Source organism: Mastigoproctus giganteus, chromosome 1 (assembly GCF_048544385.1).
Source record: "Mastigoproctus giganteus isolate SK-2022 chromosome 1, ASM4854438v1, whole genome shotgun sequence".
Lineage (NCBI taxonomy): Eukaryota > Metazoa > Arthropoda > Arachnida > Uropygi > Thelyphonidae > Mastigoproctus > Mastigoproctus giganteus.
The window spans coordinates 6,540,442-6,559,071 of NC_143575.1; the positions used below are offsets into that span (position 1 = coordinate 6,540,442).

Sequence of the window (18,630 nt, forward strand, 5' to 3'; positions counted from 1 at the left end):
AGAAAATAAACATTGTGCTTATGCTGTAATAGTAATTGCATTATCTTCATCATTTGATTCATGGGAGCATATTTGCTCACCTGTATTTGTTAGCATTCTCTGCCAGATCTGATCTTCCATGTACCATGAGTTTACCCTTGTTGCTTATAGGAAGTGGTCTTCAAATTCTTTCAGAAACCAGAAGAATTCTTAAAGATGGGTCTTCAGTTGAAGCTGTAGTTACCGCTGATCTCAAGTGGAGGGAGTAGGATTTTCTCCTTAATTTACTCTGGGTTTTTAGCCTGCACAACATGCAGATTGGTCTGTGACACGCACCGGTAGAGATGTAATGCACAATAAAAAAAGATCTCTTATAGTACCATACGAACAGCACACCACTGTGACCAAAATTGTCTGTGCTGTCAAATAATCCTCAGACAACTAACTAGCTAAGAACCGTTTTTATATAATAGAATATTGTTGTCAGTAAACAGTATACATTGTTAGCATTGTCAAAGATGGTGTTACAGTCACATATATACTTTGTGTAATTTCTGACTAGACTTAATTTTAAATATAGTGATGCTTGCATTATTTAATTAAAAGTCAGCAGAGTGTACTTGATGTCATTTGTGAACATTATTGATAATTAAGATTTCCTAAAAAATTCTATTTAGCTGAGAAGTCACTTCTTTATCTGCAGAACTTAATCAATAACAATGTCATGTCATGGCTTTAGAGAAATGTCTTCCATCAGCAGCCTTGTGCCTACAGGAATAAGAATACAATATGCATTTCAAGAAAAAGCTCAATGTGTTGTGTTCTACCTCAACATCAGATCTGCATTTGACAATCTAAACTTGAAACAAGTGCTAAAAAGCCGAAAGTTAACTTCACTATTAGTTCAGCAATAGCCACCTGCAATACAGCTTCTTCCAGATTTTTGATATTTCCTTGCAGCACTAAGGATGTGATAGCTCAACTACCATTTATATTTCCTTGCAGCACTAAGGATGTGACAGCTCAACTACCATAGGAATGCCACAAGGAGTACTATTTAAAGTAATTTTTAGATGCACTCCTGCAATCTGCTTCTAGTATCTCTGTATATGCTAGTGACTTAAAAATCACCATCACCTCCTAACCTGGCCAAGATATCACCAGAATGAACCGTGCAGAAAAATCATCTCTATGTACCTATTGTCATTCATGTAAGCTTGCTGTCACTGAATAATTCTACTCAAATCATCTTCTTGTTACAGAAGTACTCAACTGAAATTTTCACAATAATCTAGGGGAATCCAATTTGAAATGTGGACTTCCACAAAGACTTAGACAAGAATTGTTCATCTAATAGTTATTGCAGTATATCATTAATTTGATATTGGATTATTTGAAATGTGATGTATTTTGAAGTCACTTAGTTACCATTCTCCGACCAATGTTGCAGTGTTACTCAAAATACATTTGCAATGAAATTTGAATTCTGAATCAGGTCCCATAATTTGTGAATAGCTTGTCTAATTCAAAAATATTGCCAAAATTAGCTGCAGCAAACATCATTATAAATTAAATTGAATAGGGCTATAACAGAAATTTGCTTTTTTTTTTTTTTTTTTTGTACTTTTGTATGCTTATTCGATAAACGATGTTTCTTTTTTATTTATTGAAAGTGTTGCTACATTCAGTAAACGTGTAAATTATTGAATGGAACTGAATTTTAACTACCATTGGAACTCATACATACTACTGAGGCTTATTGCACAAGTGCCATTAGAGTTGGTTCTATTTCCATGTTTGTTATGGTCACGTTTCACTGCATTTTTTTGAACCCCACCTTGGAAGTGGCAAAGTGATATGTCATATTTTTACCATAAGAGGATACCTAGCTTGTACCACTTGTTTCTCTATGCAAGGGCATTGTTAAAAAGTGACATTTTATTTTCAGTAAGAGCTCTTATATGCGAAAGTCAAGCATGCTTCATTATTGCTGTTGGAGCTGGTTTTCCCTCTGCATGTGTTACAGCCATGTTTCACAGCAAATTTTTGCAGCCTACTACATTTGTCAATAATGGCAAACTGTTGTTTGTCATCAGTTTGTCAGTAATGAAAAACTGATGAGAAACAGCTTAAGAGAATACGTGCCTTTTAACTTTTGCTCTGCTATGCAGGATATCCACTTGGGCCATTGTTAAAAATTTTCAAGCAATAAGTGACTTTTAATTTTGATACAGAGTGTTTTACATGAGTAAGTCAAGCATGCTTCATTTATACTGTTGGATCTGGTTATTCTTCTTCTGCACATTGTGGCCATGTTTCATAGCAAATTTTTATGACCTGTTGCACATGTCAGCAGTAGCAAAGTAATTTCAATTAATGGTGTAAAATTTTTAACAACATAAAGGAAGCATAGCCTTTAACTTTTGTTCTTCTATGTGGGGTATATTTTCTTGAGCCTTTGGGAAACAGTAACTTCACTGAAACATAACTTAAGTAGTATATGAGCTTGACATTCTGACCAGATGCTTTTTTCATCCAAAATGTTAGTTGTGCTTTCCTGTGGCTGATATGACTGCATTGGCACAGTGATTAAGTTTAACAAACAGCTCAAGTCTTTTTAAAAAGCATTAAAAAATTAATTTAAATTTTTTAAGGAAAGTGAAAAGCAAACCAACAAACAAAAAATAACAGAATATATTGGATAATTATTATTATTATTATTTTTTTTTATATATATATTCCTTGTTGAAAATTATTCTGCAAAAATAAGTGATTCTAATCACTTATTTCTTTACAGGAACAACAGCATGATCATTATCACTTGTAACTGAACTGTTATCCACGTGTATGATATATGGGCGCCTCCGTAGCCAGGTGGGAAGGAGCAGCAGTGCGTAGCACACGTTTCTTGATTAGACCGGGGTTCGAGCCCGTCACCACCAAATACGGAGGATGCGGAAAGGTCATTCAGGGAATGACCACCGCATATCCCGGAGCAATATGGCCTTAGTTGCTAATGCTCCTAAAAACCAAATAACATAACATAACGTATGATATATGATGCATTATGGTAAATTTTGCACCTGGTGCAAAAGCATTATATGATGGTAAATTTTGCATCTGGTGCAAAACGTACCAGTTTCAGATTCTTGATTCCCTTATTGAAGTCGCTGGAAGCTGGAATTCTGTTCAAAATTTCTGATAGAATATTTTAATTCTATTATGACAGTTTAGTTGCAGAAAAAAAAGCAAGTTCACAGAACAGTTAAAAGCATATGGCATACACAACAAATATCACACAGGATTTTGCTGTGCTCAGAAAGCAAACTACATTAATAGAGGGAAATTCAAAACACAATACATCTTAGTATACTAAGAGTGTTGAAAATGTCCACACATAAATTCCTTCATAGCAGTCAAAGGGTTAAGTACAAAATTCTTTTTCTTCGTCACTTATGTATTTAATAAAAATGCATTTTAAATTATGCAACGTATCAACTCTGTGGTACTACGCTGACAGTGGTAGAGAATGAAAGGGACTTGGGGTAGTTGTGCAGGCAGATATGAAGTTCTCTGAGCAGTGCAGACGGGCTGCAAGAGTAGCTCATGGAGTATTGTCAATGATATACAGGAATTTTTCCAGCAGGGATAAGGAGGTGATTATTCCATTGTATAAGGCAATGGTCAGGCCACACCTAGAGTACTGTATACAGGTCTGGAGGCCTCATTTCAAGAAGGATGTAGAGCTGCTGGAACGAGTACAGAGAAGGGCAACAAGATTAGTGAATGGAACAAAGGGGTGCTCTTACGAAGAAAGGCTTAAGTTTTGCAAATTACAGTGTCTGGAGACTAGGCACCAGCGAGGTGATCTGATAGAGGTGTATAAAGCCTTGAATGGTTTAAGCATGCTCAATGCTGATGGGATTCTTCCTCTAGCTCAGAAAAATCACCTGAGAGGGCATAAATTCAAATTGAGGAAAGACAGATGTAGGATAGACGTGCGGAAATTTGCCTTTAGCCAGCAGGTGGTTGGTTGGTGGAACAGACTCCCATCCCTTGTGGTGGAGGTTGATAGCCTAAATAAGTTTAAGGCTCAGCTGGACAGGTATTTTGAACGAACAGAGGGGTGACGTGGAAGTGGGTTTTTTTTTTTTTTTTTTTTTGGCTGATGCTGCATAAGCTTGCTTTCTTGCATCAAATGCCTCTACTAATGCTAATGCTTTTGGATATCTCAGAGCTATTTTAATTACTAAGAATTATAAAATACAGGGTAGTTATAAAGTCCTTGTGCAACTTTAATAACTTTGGATGTACACATGATAGAAGCACACTGTAAACGGCATATAAAAGGTGAATTCTTAAAAAAAATTTTATATATTAATTTTATTGTTGTTAATTTCGGATTAATTAAATTTTTCTTTTCAGATCTTGAACTGATTGAAAATGTCAACAGTAGAAGAAAAGGTCAACTGTGTGTTATGGCTCGCAGAATTGAAGTCTATAACAGCTGTAAGAAGAATATTCTTTGCTCATTACAGGAAAGATGCACTGCATAGGAACTCAATTAACAGTTGATTGAAAAAGTTTAGAGAAACTGGGTCCATTAGCATTAGCATTAGTAGAGGCATTTGATGCAAGAAAGCAAGCTTATGCAGCATCAGCCAAAAAAAAAAAAAATAAAGTAAAATAAATAAATAAAAAATAACCACTTCCACTTCACCCCTGGCTAAAGGCAAATTTCCGCACATCTATCCTACATCTGTCTTTCCTCAATTTGAATTTATGCCCTCTCAGGTGATTATTCTGAGCAAGAGGAAGAATCCCATCAGCATTGAGCATGCTCAAACCATTCAAGGCTTTGTACACCTCTATCAGATCACCTCGCTGGTGCCTAGTCTCCAGACACTGTAATTCGCAAAACTTAGCCTTTCTTCGTAAGAGCACCCCTTTGTTCCATTCACTAATCTTGTTGCCCTTCTGTTGCCCATGATTGACAAACCACAATCCGGAAGGCCATGAATCAGCAAAGAGACTCTGGCCACAGACCAGGTAGCATTTGAAAGGAGTCCATGCAAGCTGGTGCAGTATATAATTGAATTCCTATGTGGTGCATCTTTACTGTAATGAGCAGTGAATCTTCGTCTCACAGCTGTTATGGACTTCAATTCTGTGAGCCATAACACACAGTTGACCTTTTCTTCTACTGTTGGCTTTTTCAATAAGTTGAAGGATCTGAAAAGAAATAAAAATTAATTATCCAAAAATTCATCATCATCATCATCATCAGCCATTTTCAATCCACTGCAGGATGAAGGCCTCTCCAGCAACGTTCCAGTTCCTTCTGTTTTGAGCACTGGCCATCCATTTACTACTCAAAAACTCATGAATTTCATCTATCCATCTCTGCCTTTGTCTTCCAGGTTTTCTTCTAGCTTCTCTTGGGTACCATTCTGTTATTTTCTTAGTCCATCTTTTGTCATCATGTCTTCGAGCTATGTGTCCTGCCCAAGACCATTTTAGTTCTTTAGTTTTGATAAGAATGTCCTTTACTTGAGTTTGCTGCCTAATCCATGTGTTTCTCTTCTTATCTAACATTCTAATTCCCAATATAATTTGTTCCATTCTTCGCTGTGTAGTTCTTAGCTTCTCTTCCATTCTTTTGGTGAGTGCCCAAGTTTCACTTCCATAAGTCATGGTAGGGAGTATACATGGATTCATTATTTTACGTTTCAGACAAACTGGGATATTGCTCTTCAGTATGTGACTATATTTCCTGAATGCTATCCATCCAAAATTTATTCTTCTCTTGACTTCCAGCCATTTATCATTATTACAGCTAATAACTTGTCCCAGATAAGTATATGACTCCACCTTTTCAATTACTGCTCCTTCAATCATTATTTCCCTTTCCGTGGCATACTTGTTCATCATTACTTTTGTTTTAGCCATATTCATCTTTAGTCCAAAATCCTTACTAACTGTGCATAACTGATTAAGATTTTCCTCTAGTGCTTTGGGATCGTGGTTTATGACCACAATGTCATCTGCAAATCGTAAATGGTTTACATACTCTCCGTTCACATTGACTCCTTTCTGCGACCAGTCTAATCTTCTGAAAGCTTCCTCAAGGGCAGCAGTAAACAGCTTCGGAGATATTGTGTCTCCTTGTCGAACTCCTTTCTCGATTTTAAATTTCCTACTGGCTTTGTCTAGTCTAATAAAGGATGTAGCACTCTCATATATTTTCTTCAAAATCATAATATATGGAGTATCTATGCCTTGTCTTTCTAGTGCCCGAAACATTGCCTTATGCTGTATGGAGTCAAATGCCTTTGCATAATCCACAAATGCCAGGCATAATGGTGTTTTATATTCATTTGCTTTCTCCATTAGCTGTGATATTACGTGAAGGTGATCCATAGTTGAGAATCCTGTCCTAAAGCCAGCTTGCTCTTTCGGTTGATTCTCATCAAGTATTCTTTCTAATCTGTTAGTAATGACCCTTGTGAACAACTTGTAGATTTGGGATAACAAGCTAATTGGTCTATAATTTCCAATTTCTGATTTATCTCCTTTCTTATGCAGCAAAACTATGATTGCATTATTCTACTGCTTAGGCATCACACCTTTTCTAATGCACTTTGTGAAGAGCCTTGCCAGTTTTTGTGTTATGTCTCTTCCTCCCAATTTTAACAACTCTACAGTAACTTCATCTTCCCCCGGGGCTTTCCGATTTTTCATTTTCTTCAATGCATGTTCTACCTCATCAGGAAGAATATCGGGTATGTCATATGTGTTGCTACTTTGCAATCCATCTTCCCCACTGCTGGTATCATTCCTTCGCTCCTTGTATAATTCTCTATAGTAGTCTTCTGCTATTTGAATTATGCCGTCTCTGCTGTTTATAAGTACACCATCGCTATTCTTCAGTTTCAGTATCATTTGTCTTTCTATATTACTGCTCATGGCTGCTGATTTAAATCCTTTGTTTTCCCTTAATGCTTGTTCTACTTTTCTTGTGTTAAATCTTCTTATGTCCTCTCTGAGTCTCTTTCTAATGGCTTTGCATAACTCAGTATACTCAGTTTTCTCCCTGTCAGTGTTTTTCTTGCTCTTCATTTGTCGTCTTTGGTTCATCATGACAAGTGTTTCTTGACTAATTTTTTCTTCTTTGGATTTCTGTTTCCCTATAGGTTTCTTGGGCTTTATCACTTTCAGAAAGTTGTAATATTCCTCGTCGATATCTTGGTCCTGAGCAGTCTGCAGAAGCTCAAACTTGTTCTTAAGTTCCAGTACATACTGCCTTTTCTCCTCCTCTGTTATTTCAAAGACCTTTGTATTATTTACTCGAGTCAGTTTTTTCCTTTCCTTTCCTACATCTATATCAAGTGTACATCTTACCATTCTGTGATCACTTCCAACATTTACCTTATTCAGGACGGTAACATCATTCACAATATATCTTCTGTTAGTGAGGATGAAGTCGATTTCATTAGTTGTTAATCCATTTGGACTCTTCCATGTCCACTTTCTGTTCACCCTTTTCTTGAAAAAAGTGTTCATCCAAAAATTAACAATGCTAATACATAAAAAAAACTTTTAAGAATTCATCTTTTATATGTCATCTACAGTTTGCTTCTATCATGTGTACGTTCATAGTTAAAGTTTAAAGTTGCACAGGACTTTATAACCATCTTGTATTTTAAGTATGAGTACATTATTTTCTGAAAGTCATTTACTTAAAATGATTTATAAACCTAATGCTCTTCTAAAACTTGTAATGAATATTTTTGTTCTACACAATAGGTTTTTCAATATCAGTAATATCAATACTATTTTTGTTTTGGATTTATTTTAGGGAGTAGAAAAGACAAGAAGGTTTTTGTTAGAATGGCTGTCATTCCTATACAGGTGAGATTTTTGTTCTTAATAACTTTTGTTTCAAATGAAGAGTGGCTACATTGATTAAATGTAATCACATCAAACCAAGAGTTGCATGATAAACTGCATTCCAAAATATACATGTATAAATTCTTCTATTTGTCTGAGCAAAAGTGCTAGCATACACCTGAACATCAGTGGGTTACATCAAATATAAAATTAAAATAAAATCACATTGTAGTATGTAGCTACAAAGAAATGCAGTCCTAAATATATCATCTCAATGCAGATGTTTCAGTTAAGGTCCTACAGTAATTATTGCCCCAAAACAAATCTGGATCCACAGAATTATGACTGCAGATGTTAGCTGCTATCTTCACAAAACTGGAATAAAATTTTTCAAGTCTCCTCTTCAGCTAAAATCTATAGGATTGAGATTTTGATTAGTATTAGAATAGCCAAATGATGCAATAAAGCACTTTTTCTACATATTTTAAAAAATAATTTCTCAGTCACTCATATTTTTCTGTCAACAGAAAGTGACCATCCAGTTTTGTCTTATACTTTATCAGACTTTCACCTCAGCCACATTGGAGGGGAGGGTAACTTATTTTAACAATCTGCCTACAATACACTGCCCAAAGGTAGGCTTCATGAGATCTGACCTTCTGCTGCTCCTTTGTCACCTAAGATTATATTTTTCCTCCCGGGTTCTTGTTCCTCCTACCAGTGAACACATACCTGCCTTGTTCATTTTATTCATCCCCTTTGGTGCCTTACACATTTAAACTACATCACTTTATGCTGTCTGATTGCCAAGATTTGCAATCCACACCTTCTAAGTTGTTCTTTTTAAGGAAAATTGATTTCCTCTCGGGTCTAGTTGTCCTTCTTTTACCTTTTATAGAAATTCTGTCTTTTTTTAAGTACAGCATCCAGACTCGTGTATAGCATTCCACATGTAGTCTTGTCATTGTCTTATACAGAAGAATAATGAAATTCTTTTTCCTATTTACAAAGATATGATAAATCATTGATTATAATACCTGGCCACCTGTTTACACTGCTTGGTAAATTTCATATTCAACCATATCATAACCGCCTAAACTTTTTTTTCATCCTGAACCACTTTTAACCCAAAGGAATATTATACAGATACTTGACATCTAGAAGTATTAATCATTACCTGTTATTTTTCAGATCTTATTTGTAAAAGGTTTAAATCCCTTTTAACTACTCTCTCAACCATCATCAGTAAACTTTGGCAGCTTCCTTATACTCCCTTATCGGTATCATTAAGGAAGATAAGAAATAAGAGAAGTCCCAGCATTGATCCACCTGATACACAAGTGTACTCTGAAAATGACCATTTACAACCATCCTCTGCTCTTACCATTAAGCCAGCTATTGATTCACTGAAGTATCTTTCTTATGACTATGATCCCACTTTTCCCTAATTTGTAAAATAACTCTCTTCCACAGGGATCATATTAGAAGCTTTACAAAGGTTTAGATATATAATGCCAAAGTTGTTTTTTCTTCTTGTCACATTGGTTAACCAGATTAGCTAATCAAGACCTTTTCACGAACCCATGCTATAATCTTTTAAGATTCCATTCTTATTGAGGTGTTCCTATACTCTGTCCTTAATCATATGCCTTGTGATTTTGCCCATTGCAGAAACCTATAGGGGGAAACACTAGCCCTTCTTGTTCTGAGGAGATTATCCCAGTCTCTAATAATGATTTTATCAACATTAATAATGATTTTATACACTCACATGAGCTTTTTTAGTGTAATTGGATGTATACACTAAATTACGGTTGAATTTGAAAGTGTCTGCAATTCTGCCCAGACACGATAGGAGGGAGTATATGATGAGAGCCTTGTCGATCAATTCAGCCCTGGAAAGATTGTACAAGGCTCAAAGGGTAGAATTTTTTTCAGCCTGGTCTGTACTTGTTAACAGAAGGGACTGCTTCTACAGGGATGGGATACACTTAAATAGAAAGGTTGCAAGAATATTTGCTGATGCTATCGAGGCAGTGTTAGGTGGGTCGGAAAACTGCTAGCATGGGAGGATACAAGGACTAATAGACTAACAGCAGCCACTGGCAGAGGTGAAAGTGATTCTTGCACTGCTTCTATTGGAATGAGCAGAAGCCTGGTAAACAAAATGCAGGATATTTCAGAGACTGCTGGGAGTCATTGCGGTACAAGTAAACACATGGGTTGTGTTAGGGTAGCTAAGAAAAAGAACAGGTGCATGTATACCTGCGTGTACACTAATGCTAGGAGTATGGTAAATAAATTTGATGAATTTGAGGTATTGCTCAAAGCATCAAAGGCAGATATTGTGGCGATATCAGAGAACGTGGTGTCACACAGATATAAGGATTGCAAAACTGAAATTTGCGGAGTACAGTGTCTACAGAAAGGATAGACAGGATAGGAAAGGAGGAGGGGTTATGCAATTAGTTAAGAAACACATAAAATCCAAGGAAGTGAAGCCAGTCAGCATTGCTGGACAGTGCAGTGTCGAGTCAGTTTGGTGTGACATAAGCATTGGGAGATCAAAATTGAGAGTAGGAGTGTGCTATACGCCTAATGACTCTGATGAGTATAATAAGAAACTGTTCGGAGAAATAGAGTGGGGCAGTAAATCAGAAAGTGTTATAATGGGGGATTTTAATTTCCCAGATATTGACTGGAATTTGTGGGTTGGTCACTCACACACTAGCAGGGCTTTTGTGGATTTATTGGATGATTGTTTTCTACATCAGCATGTTCGGGAGGCAACTAGAGGGAGTAAAACTCTTGATCTGATTATCAGTAGCGATTCTTCATGCATTAAGAATCTGCAGATAAAGGAACCACTAGGTGGCAGTGATCACAGTGTGCCGAAGTGGAATTTACTCAAAGAGGTAACTACCATCAGGGATAAAGGGAAGAGTTATTGCTTTCGTAAAGGTGACTACGATGGCCTGATACAGTATTTAAATTCTATACAGTGGGACCAACTGATGATGTTACCAACAGCAAATTCAAAATGGGAAGCATTCAAAGAACTTATCTTGGAAGCTACTAGGCTTTACATACCAACTAAGAAATATTGTTCAAGGTTTAGGCCTAAATGGATGTCAGATGAACTAATGAGACATATGGCAGAGAAGAAAAATGCTTGGGATACATATAAATTAACACGTGACACAGAAGCCTATGATAGATATAAGTTGATCTGTAACCAAGTTACAAAGGAGGTTAGGCAGGCGAAGGCAGATTACGAGAAATCTTTTGCAAGGGATGCCAAGAAAAACAGCAAAGAGTTCTTTACTTATGTAAATTCTAGAAGGAAGGGGATGAATCAGATTGGTCCACTTGATATCGATGGTTCAACTGTTGGTGATCCTGCTCAGGTAGCTAACAAACTAAATGAATATTTTGCATCGACATTAACACATGAGGAATTATTTAGCAAGGGAAATGCTAGAGGTATATTCAACTCTGGCAGTAAGCTAGATAATCTTGTAATAACTGAGAATAAAGTTGAGGAGAAATTGTTGAAGATAAACACAAGAAAGGCACTGGGGTGGATGGGATCTATCCAGTTATATTAAAGGATGCAGAAAAGGAAGTAAGCAAACCCTTAGCCATAATTATGAGAGCTTCCTTGGACTCAGGGGAGGTACCCATAGACTGGAAATGTGCAAATGTGACTCCAATTCACAAAGGAGGATCAAAGGCTGACACAAGTAATTATAGACCTGTGAGTTTAACTTCTGTTCCAGGAAAATTAATGGAGGCACTGGTTAAAGAAGCACTGCAGGATCATCTAGACAAGGCTTCAGTTATAGCTCGGACACTGCATGGTTTTGTTAAGGGGAAGTCTTGCCTGACCAATTTGATTGGATACTATGATGCAGTCACAAAAGAACTGGATGCAGGGAATAACTTTGATATTATATACAGGAAGGCCTCGCATAACGCGAGTTCGATTACGCGAATTTCAGTTAACGCTATTTGAAAAATTATACCACTTTTCACTTTACACGATGCAAATTTTCAGTTAACGCGGCCCTTTTTTTTTTTATGCGATAGTTGAAAGAGATCTGAGTCGCGCGTTAAGCTTACTGCGAGTAGTACGGTCAATAAACAAACGTTTGCCTGCTGCCCTCCTCGGTGTGTTCCATCGGAAGACTTGTTACTTGTTTGTCTCCTGCTCATAAAGTCAATGCACACTTGCATAAAAATTCAAATTTTTAAATGAGCCAGATGAAAATGTTACCGGGAAGGAGATAACGGTAAAAGAATTAGATGAAATCTTTCGTAACGCATAGAACCTCAAACAAAAGGTTTGAGGTTCTCTGCGATATTTATTTCGTCAGGGCCCAGAGAAGATTGTTGTCAGCTCTCAGAAATTAATTGATGAAAAGAGAAAGTCAACACTGTTCAAATATTTAAAATATTTGAACAGTGTTGACAGTTTTTAAATTCTGTACAGTGGGATCAACTGACGATGTTACCAACAGTAAATTCTAAGTGGGAAGCATTCAAGGAATTAATCGTGGATGCTACTAAATGTTTCATACCTATTAAGAAATATTGTTCAAGGTTTAGGCCTAAATGGTTATCTAATGAACTAGTGAGACTCGTAACAGAGAAGAAAAATGCATGGGATGCATATAAATTATCAAGCGACTCAAAAGCCTATGGCAGATATAAGCTAGTCTGTAATCAGGTCACAAAGGAGGTTAGGCAGGCGAATGCAGATTACTAGAAATCCTTGGCAAAAGATGCTAAGAAAAACAGCAAGGATTTCTTTACTTATATTAACTCTAAAAGGAAGGGGATGAATCTGATTTGTCCCCTTGACATCGATGGTTCAACTGTTGATGATCCTGCTCAGATAGCAAACAAACTGAATGAGTATTTTGCATCTACATTCACACATGAGGAATTATTAAGGTTTGAAAATGGCAGAAGGTTATCAAATTGTAGCAGGATACTTAATGATTTTGTAATAACTGAAAGCAAAGTGGAGGAGAAATTGTTGAAGTTAAACATAAGAAAAGCATCTGGGGGTGGATAGGATAAGGAGGCGGCAAAGCAACTAAGCAAACCCTTAGCCATAATTATGAGAGCATCCTTGGACTCAGGGGAGGTTCCCACGGACTGGAGATGTGCAAATGTATCCCCAATTCACAAAGGGGAATCGAAGGGTGACACGAGTAATTACAGACCAGTTAGTTTAACTTCTGTTCTGGGTAAAATAATGGAGTCACTGGTTAAAGATGCATTGCAGGATCATCTAGACAAGACTGCAGCAATAATTCAGACACAGAATGGGTTTGTTAAGGGAAAGTCTTGTCTGACAAATTCGATAGGATATTATGATGTGGTTACAAAGGAACTGGATGCAAAAAATAACTTTGATATCATATGTTTGGATTTCAGGAAAGCTTTTGACACTGTTGCGCATGAAAGATTATTGTACAAATTGGAGCAGAATGGTATTAAGGGCAAGTTGCTACAATGGATAAAAAGATGGCCGCTGGCTAAAGGCAAAAGAATTTGCCTTTAGCCAGCGGGTGGTTAATTGCTGGAACAAACTTCCATCTGTCGTTGTGGAAGTTGATAGGTTGAATAAATTTAAGGAGGAACTGGACAGGCATTTGGAGGGAATGGTGTGATTTTTTTTTTTTTTTTTTTTTTTTTTTGGCTGATGCTGCATAAGCTTATACACTTGCTTTCTTGCATCACATGCCACTACTACTACTACTACTACTATTTCCGCAACAGTCATTTCTTCATTGTGTATTTTATGTCAGAGGTTCCCAAACTTTCTCGGTTCGCGGCGCTCTTAGTGTCTCAGTAATTTTTTCAAGGCGCACTCAGACCATAAGAAATACCTAACAGTTCCGCTTAGTTGTTAGGTCCAAACAACTTAATAAGAAATGTTGAAACTGTGAACTACTTCGAGCTAGTAGTTCGCACGGTGTCCGACAGATGTCGAGTATCGCTGTGTTTCCCTCGAAAATTTAAAATATTCCGCGGCGCGCAGTTTGGGAACCACTGTTTTATGCAATAAACATTTAATTCCATAATTATTTTCATTATCTTTTACATTGTATACAGTTAAAAAGTTATTTAAAAAGTATTTTCAAAATTCTTTATGGACATTCCAGAAGGTCAAGGACCAATTATAATTTTTCCTATTGGTTATTATATTCGATTAACGTGTTTCCATTTTGTGTGATGCGCTCGCAGGACGAATTAATCGCATTAATCGAGGCCCTCCTGTACTTAGATCTTAGAAAGGCTTTTGATACTGTTGCACATGGAAGACCGCTGCACAAATTGGAGCAGTGTGGCATTGGAGGCAAATTGCTGCTATGGATAAAGGGGTGGTTGAGGGGGAGAAGACAGAGAGTGGTAATCAATGGACACTGCTCATCATGGACTAATGTTATCAGTGGAGTCCCTCAGGGTTCAATGTTAGGTCCATTATTGTTTTCTGTATTTATAAATAATATTGATGATGGTATATCAAGCTTAATGTCCAAGTTTGCAGACGATACAAAAGTTGGCAGGGTTGTTAAGGACACTACTGACTCTATGCTGCTGCTGTAACAGGATCTGGAAAGGTTGAGCAGATGGGCTGAGAGGTGGCAAGTGAAATTTAACATTGACAAATAAGGATCAGCTGGACAGGTATTTCGAACGAACAGAGGGGTGAAGTGGAAGTTGTTGTTTTTTTCTTTTTTTTCTGGCTGATTCTGCATAAGCTTGCTTTCTTGCATCCTGTGCCTATGCTAATGCTAATACTGTCAACCCCTGGGGGCATATCTTTCTTCATCCTCACTAAAATTAATGTAGACCCAATTAAGACTAAGCATCCTTGTATAGTTACTACCCTGACACACCCCTTGAAGTTATTTAAGCTTGTTTCCCTAGCATTAGCTTCCTATTTGAAACATCACTACCCTTGGCATATTAATGACCTCCAACTGACTGGAAATCCTGTTCTATTATAGCACATTGCATTTCACCTTCCAGTTTGAGAAACTTTGCTCCGCTCAAACAGAAGTTTGCACTGCAACTTCTTGAACATACACCACCAATCCTTAAATGCCAATCTCCAGTGTGGTGAAAAAAAAAACGTAGTTAACTTCAGTCCTTCAGAGTCTCAGTTTGTTTTTAATTTTTGCCAAAAATCTGCTATGCCCATTCTCATCTTTGATAGCACTCAGATTTCTGGACAGAATTATATCTCTTTATTGGGGAAGCCAATACAAATATTGCTTCTCTGCATTGACAAAACTAGGTTTTCTTTTTACTTTTTTTTTTTTTCTAAATAGCTACTGTACAAATCTCAAATACCATGTGGAATACTGAAATGAGCTCCCAAAACCTCTCTGAATTGGTACCTGTAATTCCACCACTCTCTTCCAAGTTCTTAATCCTCCTCTTCATATTAGCATTAGCATTAGTAGAGGCATTTGATGCAAGAAAGCAAGCTTATGCAGCATCAGCCAAAAAAAAATAAATAAATAAAATAAATAAATAAATAAATAAAAAAAATAACCACTTCCACTTCACCCCTCTGTTCGTTCGAAATACCTGTCCAGCTGAGCCTTAAACTTATTTAGGCTATCAACTTCCACGACAAGGGATGGAAGTCTATTCCACCAACCAACCACCCGCTGGCTAAAGGCAAATTTCCTCACGTCTATCCTACATCTGTCTTTTCTCAATTTGAATTTATGCCCTCTCAGGTGATTATTCTGAGCAAGAGGAAGAATCCCATCAGCATTGAGCATGCTCAAACCATTCAAGGCTTTATACATCTCTATCAGATCACCTTGCTGGTGCCTAGTCCCCAGACACTGTAATGGCTTGTCATATGGCTGTTCTGGAATATAAAAAGACTGTTTTGAAGGCAACTTCTTTAAGATTCAAACAAAATTATGTTGATGCTTCAAGGATGATCAGAAATATGGCAATTGTATTTTAATGTTGCAAAATGCAAGATTTTACACTTGGGGAAATAACCCTAAAATAACTTCTATATTAAGAGGAATTGAATTAAATACAGTAGAGGTGGAGAGAGATTTTTGGGTTGCAATCCAGACAGATGTAGAGTTCTCCATTGTAAAAGGCAAAAAGAGAGCTCACGGTATCATTTGATGATCTAGAAGACATTTTCTTATAGAGATGGGGATCTCATAATCTTACTGTATAAGGGAATGATGAGACTGCACTTGGAATACTGTGTCCATGTGTGTGTAGATCACAGAAAGAAAAAAAAAAAAGGACACAGAACTCTACTTGAAAAGCAAAGGCAAGTGGCATGCCTAATGAGATTGGTAAAAGAGCACTCAAATAAGGAAGGACTTCAGATGGTTGGCTACAGAGGTTGGTAACCAGTTAGAAGGAATCCAATTGATGTCTATAACCCTTCGAGAGGGGATAGTGGGGGAAAGCACTCAAATAAGGAAAGACTTCAGATGGTTGGCTACAGACCTTGGTAACCAGTTAGAAGGAATCCAGTTGATGTCTATAACCCTTCGAGAGGGGATAGTGGGAGAAAGATAAGCAACATGCCTAATGATAAACCGCATGGGTGTCAGCAATGAATAAGAATGTCTTAGCAAAAATGGAAACTTGCCAATAAACAGTGTATTTTAAAATGGATTCAAAGGACTTGGATTAGAGAACAGAGATATATAATAAAAATACTTTAGAAGCAAAATATATTTATATATAACAATTTTTTAGTTAATTATAATACCAACTAGATAAATTGGAGAATTTAGCATAAAAATATTAGGGGTGAAAACTATACTCATTAGTTCAAAGGGCCAAGTATTTAGGTAACCTAAGTTGGACTTCTTTGTTGTACCCTATAAATTACAGGGTACAGGGTGTTTATACAGGGTGTTTCAGTTAAACGTTTCAGAACTTCTAAGAGGGGTAGAATGCTTTCCTGAAGCGGTGTTGTACACAGAAGCACCATAAAGAAAAGAGACCGTAAGTGAGAAATCGTTTTAATAATACATGAAAAGAAGCAAAAGGTACATGGATTAAAGTAAGTGTTCGAAGTTTCTTCCACGGGCTACAATGCACGCCTCACATCTCCGACGCATGGACATCCGAACATTCTGGAATACTCCAGGCGAATTTCGAATTTCTTCGGCAGCTACTGCGATTCTTGCAACCAGCTCCTCAGCATTGTCAACAGGGGTGTCATAAACTAGCGATTTCATATGACCCCAGAAATAAAAATCAAGACATGATAGGTCGGGTGACCGAGCAGGCCAACGCACGGGACCACCACGTCCCGTGCGTTGGCCTGCGAGATCACCTCATCGGACCTTACCTGTTACCGTGTCATCTAACCGGACCTATCTACTTGATCTTTCTGCAGCAAGTATTGCCACAACTTTTGAGAGATGAACAGATTTCTGCATCGACGCAACAGACAATGTGGTTCCAACACGATGGAGCCCCTGCCCATTATAGCGGAGATGTTCGTAACTACCTGGATGTCACATTTGGTCAACAGTGGATCGGACGTGGTGGTCCCGTGTGTTGGCCTGCTCGGTCACCCGACCTATCATGTCTTGATTTTTATTTCTGGGGTCATATGAAATCGCTAGTCTATGACACCCCTGTTGACAATGCTGAGGAGCTGGTTGCAAGAATCGCAGTAGCTGCCGAAGAAATTCGAAATTCGCCTGGAGTATTCCAGAATGTTCGGATGTCCATGCGTTGGAGATGTGAGGCGTGCATTGTAGCCCGTGGAAGAAACTTCGAACACTTACTTTAATCCATGTACCTTTTGCTTCTTTTCATGTATTATTAAAACGATTTCTCACTTACGGTCTCTTTTCTTTATGGTGCTTCTGTGTACAACACCGCTTCAGGAAAGCATTTCCGACCCCACATTGCTATATGATTTCGAGTTGTCAGGATGTACCCTACCCCTCTTAGAAGTTCTGAAACGTTTAACTGAAACACTCTGTATACAGACAGATGTAATGTACAATCATAAATTTGATGGCATTAATCTGTTCTGCCACTCTTTCTCCTTTTCTATTTCTTATATTCTTCTACATAACTTAATATACAGTTATATATACAGGGTGTCTCAAAAATATTGGTACAAACGCTTAGGGGAGGTAGGTAACATCTAAAGGAATGTGAATTGCATAGGAACCCATAACTGGAAACGTCACCGTAAGTCGGTAGACAGCGCTGTTCATCAGTTCCCAAGAGGGAAAATTTCTGGTTTACTCATTCAAGCAGTAGTCGCCGCATGAAGAGCATGTATCGATATACGAACTGTGAGCTGGCAGACGTGCACCTAGTGTATGGATTAGGAGAGGGCAGTGGATGAGCCGCTCAACGAATTTATGGAGAATGCTTCCCAGACAGACATGTACCAGACCACCGTTTGTTTGCGCGTGTGCATCAAAATTTGTGATTATGGGTCATTTAGAGGTAACAGGAATAGTGCGGGCAGACCACGTTCAACGCGAAGTCCCGCCATGGAATTAAGTGTGTTGAATGCCATCCAGAATAATCCTACTACCAGCACACGTGCCGTTGCCTCTGCCTTAGGAGTGTCTTGTTGAAGTATACAGCGTGTCTGGCACGACAATTCCTTACACCCCTTTCATCTCCAAAGGGTTCAGTTACTGCTCCCCCAAGATCATCTTGCACGTGTGGCTTTTGCACAGTTTCTCCAAGAAGTGTGGCATGGCACAC

General features: G+C 37.7%; 1 protein-coding gene across 1 annotated transcript in view; it reads left to right on the plus strand.

The window, feature by feature from the left end:
- Dus3 (Dihydrouridine synthase 3) overlaps positions 1–18,630 on the plus strand; it is a 99,638-nt gene that overhangs the window by 66,667 nt on the left and 14,341 nt on the right. The window contains exon 10 of the mRNA XM_090378281.1: positions 7,838–7,890. Within this exon, the coding sequence (XP_090234407.1) occupies positions 7,838–7,890 (53 nt within the window). The remainder of the gene's footprint in view (positions 1–7,837; positions 7,891–18,630) is intronic.